Source organism: Morus notabilis, unplaced genomic scaffold (assembly GCF_000414095.1).
Source record: "Morus notabilis unplaced genomic scaffold, ASM41409v2 Scaffold843, whole genome shotgun sequence".
In the NCBI taxonomy this organism is placed as follows: domain Eukaryota; kingdom Viridiplantae; phylum Streptophyta; class Magnoliopsida; order Rosales; family Moraceae; genus Morus; species Morus notabilis.
The window spans coordinates 763,799-778,287 of NW_010361268.1; the positions used below are offsets into that span (position 1 = coordinate 763,799).

The 14,489-nt window shown below is 37.8% G+C and overlaps 1 protein-coding gene across 1 annotated transcript in view; it reads right to left on the reverse strand.

Moving 5' to 3' along the window:
• Window positions 1-12,597: 12,597 nt before the first annotated feature.
• LOC21408438 overlaps window positions 12,598-14,489 on the reverse strand; it is a 3,001-nt gene continuing 1,109 nt past the window's right edge. The window contains exons 2-5 of the mRNA XM_010098905.2: window positions 14,102-14,234; window positions 13,648-13,862; window positions 13,381-13,554; window positions 12,598-13,006 (exon numbers count right to left, since the gene is read on the reverse strand). Of these exons, the coding sequence (XP_010097207.1) occupies window positions 12,920-13,006; window positions 13,381-13,554; window positions 13,648-13,862; window positions 14,102-14,234 (609 nt within the window). The 3' untranslated portion in view covers window positions 12,598-12,919. The remainder of the gene's footprint in view (window positions 13,007-13,380; window positions 13,555-13,647; window positions 13,863-14,101; window positions 14,235-14,489) is intronic.

A 14,489-nucleotide genomic window follows, 5' to 3' on the forward strand; every position in this document is an offset into this window, starting at 1 on the left:
CCCAAGCTCTCCTGAGCCCAAGCTCTCCCGAGTCCAAATTTGCCAGAGCCCAAGCTCTCCTGAGCCCAAGCTCTCCCGAGCCCAAATTTACCAGAGCCCAAGCTCTCCCGAACCCAAGTTCGCCGGAGCCTAAATTTGCCGGAGCCCAAGCTCTCCCGAGCCCAAGCTCTCCGGAGCCCAAATTTGTCAGAGCCCAAGCTCTCTCGAGCCCAAGTTCTCCGGAGCCCAAGCTCTCCCGAGCCCAAGCTCGCCAGAGCCGAAAGTTCAAAGGTCGCATGATGTTATCAAGTGAAGTAACTGACGCTAATTAAAGATATTAAAGGGTTGAAAGTTAATTCTCATTGATTATTTATCAGTTTTAACTCACAAAAAAGGTGAAGAGCCTCTTTGTAATTAAGAGAGAATAAACTCTCGAATTAATGGGAGAATTAAACTCCCTCAATCCTAATGTACTATAAATTCCCTCAGTTTGAGAGGGAAAGGAACACTCATTTTTCTGAATACAATTGCCTTGTGATTGTCATCATTTTGTTTTTGTTATTCCTTCAGAGGTTCTTTGTGTTCTTCGAGTGTTCTTCCAATTTCCTTAGATAATTTGCTTATTCAATCCAAATTATTAGTCTAGGGACGCTGGATAGGTGTTGGACGAAATTTTGCTCCAACATTTTTGGCGCTAGAAGGAGGGCCCTAGTGTGTTTAACATCCACGGGTTCTCACCGGCACTTAAAATTTTCTATCTCATTGCTAGGTCATTTTCAGGTATGGCGAGTGACCAAGTCTCAAGTGCTCAACGTACCCATTATGAGGGAACCCAAAGAAGGAGACTCGGCGCTAATCCTGAAAAGGCACCACGTGCTCCTCGTCCACCAACACGCACTGACAGGATCGAAGCACGAGTGGACACGTTGGCAGGGATGGCGAATCAGCTTATCACTACCTTTAACACGGTTCGTCCAGCAAATAACCAATAAGTAGGCCGGCGAATTCACGTAGTGCCAGGAGTGGGCATAGCCATCGTCGGAGCCAGCCTAATGAAGGTGAAGGTCAATCCAATAGGACTCAACCAAGGGACTTGCCCGAGCCGCAGGAACCATGTCACGCACCTAGGCGTCGGAATGCTTTGTCACGGATTGGGAGTCATCACGATGCAACTGAAAGAACTAGGACATCGGTGTTTGACAGGGTAGAAGATAACCGTAATAGCAAAGAAGTTGATAGCACCTGGACACCTGGGTTTGATGATTTCACCACTACTGATTTGCGGAATCGACTCAACGCACAATGGAATGTACAAGCAATTGTACCTATGCCCTCAAACAACCAGGCAACTCAAAACAGGAGTAGGAGGAGAGCCGAAATACCACAATCTTTCCGGAGCCAAGTAAATAGGGCGAATCAGAACCATAACCGACATGATAATTAAGGAGGCGTAAGTCAATCCAATAGGAGCACCCATGAGGAACAACTCGGGCAGCAACTCGAAATGATGCAAAGGCGAATGGATGACATAGAAGCCAACAAGAATTTTCCGGATGGAGTAAGAGACTTGCTGGATGAAACAGAGCCGCCATTCACTGAGGACATCATGGCAGAGGAATTTCCTGTTGATTTCAAGATGATTCCCATCAAACAGTTTGATGGGAAAGAGAATCCAACAGGACATATACATGGATATAGCACATGGATGCGAATTCGGGGAGCCACATAAGCTCAGATGTGCCAAGCCTTTTCTTTGACGCTTACTGGGTCGGCGCTTCAATGGTTCCAACAATTAGAGCCAAGGTCAATTAGTTCATTTAACCAGCTGAAACAACAATTTGTAGGACGATTTGTGATAGTAAAAACTCGCAGGAAAGATAAGCTTTATTTGTTCTCCCTTAAGCAAGGAGCTGATGAATCGTTAAAAGCCTACATTGAACGTTTCAGCCAGGAAATGAATTATGTGGAAGGGTACACTAATAGTGATGCTGTGGCCGTAATTTGAGAAGGACTTTAGGAATGTGATATGCTGAAGTCAATTTACAAAAAACAACCAAAAACCTTCGCCGATCTCGTTATCCGAGCTCAGAAGTTCATTAACGCTGAAGAATACATGCGCAATCGGAGAGGACAATCTCAAACGGATCAATCAAAAAATGATGGAAAGCGGAAGGTAGAAGAAGGATCTAAAGGAGGAGAAGGAAAAAAGCAAAAGTCAGAGGCACAACAGGACATGAACAAATCCAAGACTGCCTTGACGCAAAAGTTCCAAGCTTACGCTCCACCAGATACGACAAGGGCCTACACACCCTTGAATACGACAGTGGCACAGATTTTAATGTAGATTCAACATCGGAATTTATTAACTCCTCCAACCCCTATGAAGGGAGATCCTAACAAGAGGGATAAAAGTAAATATTGTTACTTCCATAAGGACCATGGCCATGAAACCTCAAGTTGCTTTCAATTAAAGGACAGATTAAGGCACTCATTCAACAAGGCCAGTTGCAGGAGTTTGTGGACAGAGTGATAGCAGAGAGAAGAATTGCACTCCCGACAACAATGGGAAAACAAGCAGCGGTCGCACAGGGAATAAATACAACAGGTGGGAATAATTCTACATTGAATGAGGTCAGGACAATTTTTGGAGGACCAGAACCGGTGATTCCATGCGGGCTCAGAACCTGTATGCTCGAGAAGCTAAAGGTCTCGATTGTGTCCAATTTGTAAATATGACGGAACATGCCGCAAAATTTGCAAAGATGGAGAACATCACCATAACCTTCATAGAGGAGGAGGAAGTTGCTTCATCCACATAACGATGCCATAGTTGTGTCTTTACAAGTGGCAAATAGCTTAGTCCACCGGATTTTGATCGACAATGGGAATTTGGTGGATATACTATTCAATGATGCTTTAACCAAGATCAACCTAGGTGGAGCAAAGTTAACACCCGTGAACACCCTACTCCAAGGCTTTACTGGAGCATGCATCCATACTGAAGGAATGATAACACTCCCAGTTACCATGGGAGAAGGGGACACTAAGGTGACAAGAATGGTAAATTTTTTAGTTGTGGACCAACCATCTGCTTACAATGTCATCATAGGGCGACCGACTTTGAATGCCATGAGAGCAGTAACGTCAACATATCATCTGATGTTGAAATTTCTGACGAAAAATGGTGTTGGAGTAGTGCTTGGCAATCAACAAGAGGCTCGCATTTGCTATGTAAAAGTAACCAATGGGAAGGTTGAATCGAAAGGAAGGGAAGTCTAGAAAAGTATTAACACATATTTAAAATGTTAAGCACCTCAAGAAGTATTATCAATAGTTAAAAAGTTTGAAGTTTAGTGTGTGTTTGTACTTCGATGTGACGCCAAGTTTGTTAGGCGAAACATATTATTACTAAATAAAGTCGAAGTGTTTGCTAATTTCTTCTTTTAATATGACAAAGAAAATGGGGGATAGAAGTGTATCAATTCAAAAAAAAAAAAAAGAGCTTCGGCTCGGAAAAACCCGACCCCAAATGGGCACGGGAAAATAAAAAAGCCTTGGCTTGGAAAAATCCGACCCCAAGTGGGCACGGGAAAATCCAGAGAGCTTCGGCTCGGAAAAACCAGACCCCAAGTGGGCACGAAAAAATAAAAGAGCTTCGGCTCGGAAAAACCCGACCCCAAGTGGGCACGGGAAAATAAAAAAGCCTCGGCTTGGAAAAATCTGACCCCAAGTGGGCACAGGAAAATCCAGAGAGCTTCGGCTCGAAAAAACCCGACCCCAAGTGGGCACGGAAAAATAAAAGAGCTTCGGCTCAGAAAAACCCGACCCCAAGTAGGCACAGGAAAATAAAAAAGCCTCGGCTTGGAAAAATCCGACCCCAAGTGGGCACGGGAAAATCCAGAGAGCTTCGGCTCGGAAAAACCCGACCCCAAGTGGGCACGGGAAAATGAAAAAAGAGCTTCAGCTTAGAAAAACTCGACCCCAAGTAGGCACGAGAAAATAGAAAAAACAAGGGAACAACCCGACCCCAGGTGAGCACGGGAAAATCCAAAGAGGAAGAAACCTTGGCGTGAGAAAACCTAAGCCTAAGTTAGGCTTGGAAAAATCGCAAAGTCGAGAAAATATTACCACGAAAAAAGTCGACCCCAAATGGGCACGGGAAAATCCTAAGCCATGGGAGAAACTTGGTTAAAGGGAAAACCAGACCCCAAGTGGGCACGGGATAACTCTAAACCAGAGAAAATATATATATATATATATATTAGCTAGTCTACATTGATAAAATGTAGCAATTGCAAAGAAAAATTAAAAAAAAAAATTATTATTATGTTACAGGAAAGATAACAAAAGAACATGTTTCAATAAAAGGAAAAGTGTTAGCCAACCGGCCCAAGTACACAAGAGCAAGCATGAAAAATGGAGTGCATAGCAAAAAAAAAAAAGAAAGCTTTTAGGTGCTGCTTGGTGGATCGATACTTGGAGGATCGCTGCTTGGTGATTTTTCTAAATCCTTCATAGGTTCAATCATCTCATCATCAGGGTTGAAGTCTTTTGGTGTAGGTGCCGAAGGAGTCTGAACAATATGAGGAGGGTCAAATGAGAGATTAAGGTCAAGGTCTTTGTTATAGAAAATGATTGCCTTCTTGGCTTCTTCGTAGCCTTTCCAGAACTCGTCCTCAGCAAGCTCGACTTTATCAGCCTCGTACTTGGCATGGCGAAGCTCTAAATCTTTCTTCACTCGCTCGAGTTCCCTTAGAGTATTATATTTAGCTTTCCAACCATCTGAGATGCTCACTGTCTGCGCAACTAATTTCACAGATTGAAGCAATTTCTCTTGTGTCGCCTTTAAACTGTCCTGAGATTCCTTAAATTTTGGTGAAATTATTTTTGCCTCTTCAAACATTTCTTTTGTTCGAGAGTTGTACACAAGAAGATCTGCGAAGAGCTAAAAAAAAAGGGTTAAACAAATTAGCTTAGGAAAGTCTAAACACAATTTGGGCTCGGAAAATCCCAACATTAATAAAGAAGGAGAGAGAAAAAGCTAAGCCCAATTTGGGTTCAGAAAATTTCAATGAAGAAAAGGAAGGGGTTTACCTCAGTAATCCGGCGCTCGATTGAATTAGCTAAGTTGATGGCTTCTCATTTTTTAGCTCCGTCAATATGTTCGCGAGGCACAAATTTCTCCATCTTTTTCAACATTGGAACATGACAGGAGTGGATGGACAAGCGGACCAACCCATCAGTTACAACATCAAGAGTGGAAGTATCTTTGGAGGTTTGGCCAGGTTCATGACTCGAAGATTTTTTTGCTGGTCTTGAAGGAGGAAGTGGATCATTTGGTGCACGAGAGCCAAGATTTAATGCAGTTGATAGAGAAGGGCCAGTAGGTGGAACGTCAAAGGAGGACTTTCGCTTCTTCATCCGTTCCTTGAAAATCTCAGGGTTGAAGGTTGATTGACTGGGGGGCCTCATGGACCTAGACGCCAAGCGGGATTCCAAGTCCTTAGGAAAATGTCTAGACACATGGTGCTCACATGAGCGGGAGCCATCACCACGATGCTCAGAAGGAGGTCCGAAATCACACTTGCTAGCCATATCTGTTGAAAAAAAAGGGTAACAAAAATCGGCAATAAAATATGTGTAACAGGCATAAAAAGAAGTCAGGTGGGAGTGTCGATAAAGTCACACCTATTTTTTCAAAGATAGCAGTATCAACAGGATGACAAACGTCAGAAATAGGGTCATTTAAAAATAATTCCATGTCATTCAGAGAACAAGATGGATCAAGCAATGGCCCGGTACCACTCAAAGATTCTTCTAAGGTAGTTGTGTCAGACATACCATTAAATAACACATATGGATCAAGAGTTTGCGTTGTGGAAGGAGATAAAGTTCTCGCGTCACATGGCCAATGGGCGTCTAACGTTTCTTTAGAAAGAAGATACTTTGCGTTTCTGATTGCCTCGTCAGTTTTTTTTTTTTTTTTGCGGAGCTAATGTTGTCAAGCGCGTCTTGTGAAAGGGTGACCTTGTTAGGCTTAGGAGGAATCACACTTGGGTTGAGGTTCCAATTTCTAGAAACTATGAACTAAGAAGATCTCCAGTGTTTATTGTTTTCAAGACAATCCAGAATGAGTTTCATGTTTCGTTTCGCTTGGAAGTAAAAAGAACCATTGTGCCCGGGTGATTTCTTTTTTACGTAAATGCCTCTAAATTCGTTGACAGTCAAATAACCCAATCCAAGTTTCCGCCAAAGGACAAAACAAGCGATGGCATGACGTAGCGCATTCGGACAAAGTTGGCATAAACTCAAGTTAAAATATGCCAAGAGATCATGGATAAATGGAGGACCTGGAAGCCGAATGCCACATTTGAAAAAATCTTTGAAAAGCACGATCCCATCTATCGGAGGGGATTTCAAAGTTTCATTTTGTGTCGGGAGGCGAAGTGATTAGTTAGAAGGAATACAATAAGCGGTACGGATCCTCTCCAAGTCTTCTATCATAAGATGGCTATGTAAGTCTTCCAAGTCGGGCTCGGATTGATCGGGAATGGTCTTTGAAGACCCCTCGGCCGGTAAAGAGTCATCATCAGAATCTACACCAACTGGATTTTGGGGTCGGAACCAAGTGAATTCTTGGGCTCGAACACCGGCGTTTTCTTAGGAGAGTCAATCTTCTTCCGCTTATTCTTGGTGTTACCACCTTCATGAGCTTTGGCGATATCTCTAGTCTTGCCGAGTTTGAACTTCAAGGTTGTGCTTTTGACTTTTTGGCGTATATCTTCAACGCTGGTCTCGGGGATATACAGAGAATCACTAAAAGAATTTCCATCATTTGAAGCCCGAAAAACTCGGTTAGCACGGAGTTTGAAGCATTTGAGGGGCTGCCCGGTGTTCATTAAAGCAGCATTAGAGCCGTCTGTCTTTGTCGCCGCTAAACCGTTAACGACATCATCATGGTGTTGATTATTGTTCGCTTCCATTCGCTGGAGTTTATGATAAAAATCACACAAAGACGATTTTCCTTTGTTCCTTTTCTACAGCACTTTTCATTCTTCTTTTGTGCCTTACGTTAATTACGGTAGAAGCATATACAAGAGGATTGTGTTAGCATGGGAGGCCTTACTCAAAGGAATTAGAAGATCACGTAATGGGCAAAGGTTGGAAAAAAAAAAAGGCAACATAATAAGTGGATCCATTTACATTGCGCCATCTTTGGAGAAAAAAAAAAGAAAGTGTACGAAATTTCTCATGCAGAGAGAAGAGGAAAGCAAAACGTTTTGGAAGCAAAAGAAAGTCAGCATTAATTGCAGAGGTGCCAAGTTTTGTTTTTCATATATATTGAAATTTAGCAAAGCTACCTTTAGTTTTTTCTTTCCATTAGCGTTGGAAGCAATTAAAGTAAATGGGGAATGCAAATCTAAGCACGTTGTGGAAACTAGTTGATTCCACTTCTGCTTTAGAGAAGTAGAGGAAGCTTTTCACACAAAAAAAAAAGGAAGCTGACCAATTATGAAGAAGACGCTGAAGATTGGAGCAGATTGAGAAAAATTCTTTTGGGAGATTATGCTGTGTAAGTTTAAGCTATTCCAATTTATAAGGAAGCTAGCAAATTTAATTACTTTTGTAAATAAAGAAGAAAGATTTTTTAGGGAGTGATTGGGTGATTTGTGTTTAAGATCTTTAAGATATGGGTTGATTTAGAAAAGGAAAGAAATTTTAGAAAATCTTCGTTAAATCTTCGACATTCAAGGTATGTTGGAAGGGGGAAACAAAGTTCGGTAAATAAAAAAAAGAAAGAGGAAAATTTCCGGGCAAGTTTTAGTCCCCTTCGCTTGGCGTGCGACACTCGTGGACTGGGGGGCTGATGTTGGGCGGCATTTCTGGAATCATTAAATGTGCAATAAATTCAAAGGCTCATCGGAGCCCAAGCTATCCCGAGCCCAAGTTCTCCGGAGCCCAAATTTGCCGGAGCCCAAGCTCTCCCGAGCCAAGTTCGCCGGAGCCTAAATTTGCCGAAGCCTAAGCTCTCCTGAGCCCAAGCTCTCCCGAGCCCAAATTTGTCAGAGCCCAAGCTCTCGTGAGCCCAAGCTCTCCCGAGCCCAAATTTGCCGGAGCCCAAGCTCTCCCGAGCCCAAGTTCACCGGAGCCTAAATTTGCCGGAGCCCAAGCTCTCCCGAGCCCAAGTGAGACCGGAGCCCAAATTTGCCAGAGCCAAAGCTCTCCCGAGCCCAAGCTCTCCCGAGCCCAAGTTCTCCGGAGCCTAAATTTGCCGGAGCCCAAGCTCTCCCGAGCCCAAGCTCGCCGGAGCCGAAAGTTCAAAGGTCGCGTGATGTTATCAAGTGAAGTAACTGACGCTAATTAAAGACATTGAATGGTTGAAAGTTAATTCTCATTGATTATTTATCAATTTTAACTCACAAAAAAGGTGAAGAGCCTCTTTGTAATTAAGAGAGAATAAACTCTCGAATTAATGGGAGAATTAAACTCCCTCAATCCTAATGTACTATAAATTCCCTCAGTTTGAGAGGGAAAGGAACACTCATTTTTCTGAATACAATTGCCTTGTGATTGTCATCATTTTATTTTTGTTTTTCCTTCAGAGGTTCTTTGTGTTCTTCAAGTGTTCTTCCAATTTCCTTAGATAATTTGCTTATTCAATCCAAATTATTAGTCTAGGGACACTGGATAGGTGTTGGACGAAATTTTGCTCCAACAATGTGTAATGTGTATTTATGGATATTTTCTATTTAAAGAAATAAAGGGCAAATATTGTTAGTCAACTAGAAAATGAAAGTTTTCTAAAATTAGCAGTTCTTTGATGAAAGGAACAGATTTAATAAAATTTGAAAACTGATCCTCTCTCTACCTTATAAATAAGTATCTTATTATATCAATAGACATAACAATCGAAAGGTTAAGGGAGAGATATACAGTTTCACTATGTGTCGCTTGGTCTCTTCAAGAGTTATCCTAGGGATTAAGGTATGTCTTCTCTCAATTACAAAACTGTGAAAATTATATTGTTTTAAGATCTTTAGGCATTATGATGTATACAATATTAGATTTTGAATTGTATAATTAAAGAATTACTTACAGGAGAATTATTGATGTTTTGTTCAACAATTCAAATTTAAGATTCACATTTCTAATTGAACTAGGTTTAAATTAATGTCTACTAGAGCTACCAATTTTGATTATTTTAAGATTGAAAATCCAAGTTTTAAATCTCAATAAGGATTAACATCCATCCCTAAATCTTAATAATTGGAAAGAGATTGATTTTTACTTTTCCTCAGTTTATCTTACGCTTAAAAATGTTACAATATTTTCGTTTCAATTACGATTTAAATAGTTTTATTGTCCTGTGTATTCATAATGAAGAGAGAAGTAAATTATCTTCCATATTCTATATTAAAAATCTATCATTTACACAGAAGTCTTATCAGATTTTTGCATACACTCTTATGAGAGTTCTCAACACTTTATTTAAACACAATTTAAATTTTATTTATATTTCAAATTACTATTTATCCGCGTATCTAAATATCAATTCAAATCATCTCGTTCATATTTTTCAACTTGAATCACCACAATTTAAACTATCACAATTTGAATTATTGAACCAAACAGGGTGAATTATTTTGATGCCATTTTAACTCTTTGTAATGATTATACTGTTAAATCTTGGGCGCTTTTGGGTTTAGCATCTTGACCTTATACATGGAATTAAATCCAAATATGCACTGCTTTAGCATGAGAAGTGTTCACATGTGTACTGTGTACATATATATATATATATATATATATTTTAACAATAAATCTCTATTTTATTTTTTGTTTAATTTGCTTGGTAACAAATTTTTCATTCTAGATGCCAAACATCCAATAAGGGTATTCCAGTAATTTAATTGTCTAATTTGGTGTTTGATACGAGAACTAGAAGAGTATAAATTTTTGTAACAATTATAAAATAATTTGTGAAGCCATTTTTTTTTTTTACAGGAAATTTCATTCAACAATTAAGTTGATACAAATATATATTCACAAATGATCACTAAATATAAGAGCATTCCAGCATAGATAAAAATTAGATCCACCAAACTTAGAAAAGACCTAATTGACATATTAATAATTGAGCATGTTTGACGAACCATACAATCGATGGATAAAACCCAACCAATCAAGACCATTAGCGACGCTACAAGGAAGCAAACCTCGTAGAGGGTACATACAATAATAATCAAAGTGTGAAGAGAGCATGTCTATTATTACATCACGAGCGCAAAAACACACAAACACTTGGGCATGTTTAGTTCATACATTTAAACTAGTGATTCTTGATTTTGACATTTGAAATTTAAATTTTTTGTGAGAGAAAAAACTTAGTTGAATCAAAACTATGAGTTTAAACGCAGCAAACAAACGAACCCTTGATAATAATGATGCGACGAAGATGTTGTCACCTTTATTTTATATAAACAAGAGTAATGTTAGGGACGCTAACTCAAATCTCAATTCTTATATACCAACTGATGTGGTATGTGAGTTGTCATCTTTTTATTAGTAGATGCAATATTTTATCATTAATTGACATGACAATGCTTTAAACACCTACCAGTGTAAAAATGACAACTCATATGTCATATCAGTTGATACACAAAAGTTGATATTTGAGTTGGTGTTCATAGTATTATTCTATAAACAAAAATCTCATTTAGAGAAAACACCGCAACAAAAGGACAACCGCTGCCACCAACCACCATGGATCACCTCCCATTAAAATTACAGGTATGTGTGGTTCATAGATTCAAATCATGATTCATGATTTTAATTTTTGAAATTCAAATTTTTTGTGAGAGAAAAATACTGTAATAGAACTAAAAATCATAATTTGAACCATGCAGAATTTTTAAAACAAACGCACCCAATATTGCGCTAGAATGAACAATATTGTTGTAATGAGATCAAATCCCTCCAAAAAAGAAAAAAGAAAAACAAAACAATGCAAAATGTTATTTCCAAGTTCATATTGATAATAACCATACCATGTAACGAACAATGAATAATACTATTTATTTATTTTCCCTAAAAAATACCATTATTTATTCCAAAAAATGTTTTTGTTACATAAAAATTATTTAATTTCAAGAGTGCATGGATCATGATTTTTACCATTTATTCTTAATTAATACCCTTTTATAAGTATAATTATTTGACTAAAAGTTATCAATTTTTAACCTATGTTATGGCTAAATCTTCTTTAAGTACCATGTATTTTTTATATTTTAAATTGGTATCTTAACGTTTCGAAAAATATACTTATGAGAAGGCCTTTTTTTGGACATGAAATGTAAAATTTGCCCTTCATGATAAGTTCTTATTTGGTTGAATCGAAAGAGAGTTGATCATTGTAAAGAGTTAGATAAGTTCAACTTCAAACACGTTTAATAAATAGTAATGGCTTTCAACTAAATAAAAAGTTATTACGAAGGGCAAATTCAACATTTCATATCTCAGAACAGGCTTTAAGAAGATTTCTTTTAAAATATTGAGATATCAATAAAAAATTATTGAAAACACAAGGTATTAAATGAAAATTTTGCTATAACACATAGTACTAAATCAAAATTTTCCCTTGTTAAATCTTGAATTTAATTGTGTTGGAAAAATTGAAATTTATTCAAAATTCTAATTGTATGGTAACTGGGATGTTAATTTTATAATGAATCTAAAAGAATAATGCAAAAATGAACATGCAAGAGTTTATAGTTTAGAGACCAAAATCATAGGCTTCATTCGCAAAATCCAACATTTTTGGATTGCATCGGATTAGGTTAGGAGACTTTAGAATTGGAACTAGATTGGAATGTTGCCATTCCGAAGAATATAGACAGGATTGCTAATCAACCCATAATCCACGAAACCCAATCTAGAATCCTTTAAGGAAGAATGTAGTAAATAGTAGATTTATGAAACTAAATGAAATAAATAATATATTTTAAAATTATTAAAAATAAATAGTAATTTATATAGTAAATGAATTATTTATCACATAAATAGTTCATTTACAGCCAACAAGACATATTTTTTCACGTAAATTCTCTTTTTACTATTGGTAAAAAGTTTTTTTCCCACATAAATAAAGATTTTTAAGACTTTTTTACTATGTAAGTTATTTTTCACCAATCATTTTACCACGAAAACTGTTATTTATTTCAAATAATTTTAAAATCTACTATTTACTTAATTTAATTTCAAATATATATTACTTACCACAATTTCCTCTTAATTAATTTTATAGTAATAATATTTACAATAATAATAATACTGAAAATACTAGTAATGACAACCATTTTCAGAAAGACTTTTATCTCGAGTTCATTTTTTTCTTCAAAAAAAGTTGACATGCCAACAATAAAATTTAAACCTTGTAAAAAATAAACAAATAAATAAATCGTCAAAATTGAACCGAGTTGAGCAAGGCCAAAAATCTCCAAGCTGTTAATTTTGTATGTATGCTTTGCACACCAACAGAAACGCTCCACATACCACAATAATTATCGACAAAATTAAAGGTGATAAGGGCAATTTGACAGAGGCCTTGCAACTTTTAACTTCCACCAATACTCATCGATGTAATCCATTCTTTTCTATTAGCAAAACATCTTCTCTTGAAACTTGTATAAATATAATAGACAATCAGATCTCACCAAATATAATATGAAAATTCTGCTCATGCAACTATTGAAACTGGTCGAAAAATTCTTGCAGGTTACTAACAGATATTCCAGCGCCGCCTTAACTGGGAATGTTGATAAAACACAGAGAGGCAGCCTCAATCTACATTTTTGCTATACTTAACAGACAATTTGAAAAGGGATGACAAGGCAGCATGCGTCGCTGGCTCCATTGATGGAATGTTAAACGCAAATCTTGATTAGAAGACATCTGGATGGAAGCGCCCAGGAATCGAGCTGCTCTGCTGAGCTTGCTTCAAATGCATTGTCAAGGCATAGTTGTTTACCTGCCACCAGATGCACAAAAGGGAAGATACATTAGTTCGTATGCAAAAACAGGAGTTTCAAACAAACTTCTCAAACACATTTTTTTCCTTAATTAGATTTCTTATTATCCGCAACGGTTATTCATTGAATTTGTCAAAAACGCTTGCATTTGTGCCTCCATTGTATTTTCTGCCATCTATGGTTATTCCAGGACCTTTACATTAATGCTTGTTACATTGCATCATTTTACATGCCAAGATTATGTAATTTAACTAGCCACAACATTAGCAGGATTGATAAAAGCAATTTGGTGGGCCATCCAAATCAATCATTATTTGACTCCTGCCTAATAGGACAAAAATAGTTGAGTAGAATAAGAGTTTATAAATCTGACCTCAAGTGTTCTCAACTGTTCCTGATATTGAGCCACCAACTGCTTCAGGTGTTGTATTTCTTGATTCCTATCCTCATATTGCTTCTGACGTTCGTGTTGGATGGTCACAGCATGTTTCAGTATGGTATTCTCCCTTATTAGTCCTTCAAGTTGTGCCTTCAACAACATATTTTCCTACAGCGAAAAAGAGTAGTAATGCAAGCTTAAAAATACAGAATGGTCGTGCTTGTATGCAAAGAACAGGTGTATGTGAAACAAGATATTCACCTTTTGAAAAGCTTGGGCCGCCTCAGCACCAGCATGAGCACTAATGGATTTCTCCAAAAGCTCAAGTGCCCTAGAAGCACGAGCTCTTAAATCCTCAGGACTGGTAGCACTCATCATCTCCCTAACAAACAAATTAACCCACTCTGCACCATCTACAGGAAGATTGTCAGAAGCTGATGGATTTTCAGAAACAGCAACGTTTCCATCATTTACACCTGCCAATTCATTCATAAAAAACTGTAAGGTTTTGTCCCTTGAAACAACAATTCCCATACATAAAGCAGCAAGGTTGTATATATATATAAAAGCACCCGATTTAACATTATTTATACATCAAATTTCATGTCATCTAAGAGAATAGATCATGCATAACATAATGTTTTTCATACGAGATAAGTTAGGAAAGCAATATGATAAATGAGGCAATTCACCACTTATGAGAAATAAACTGTACCTTTCTCCACAGCAACGTCTGCCTCCTCAGCAGGATCTGAATTTTCCTCAGTAGATCGCAGGCGAAGATCACGCAGGCTCTTGATGGCAGCCTCTACATCATTGTCGAAATCTTCCAGGGCTCTCTCAAGAACCTGAAAGGTAATTATGAAACGACCAGTCTAAAATTATGCTGAAAATAACATCAACTAAGCATTACACACAATTAAGTTGTTACATGCTAATTGCTAAGCGGCAGTTATTTCCAAGATCAACAACAAAAGAGGTGAAAATTTTGCTGACTACAAATAATGAATGTAATAGCACCCGGGGGAGGAAAAAAATTAGATAGAACCAAAAAAAAAAAAAAAAAAAAAAAAAAAAGGAAAAGAAAAAAAAAAAAAAAAAAC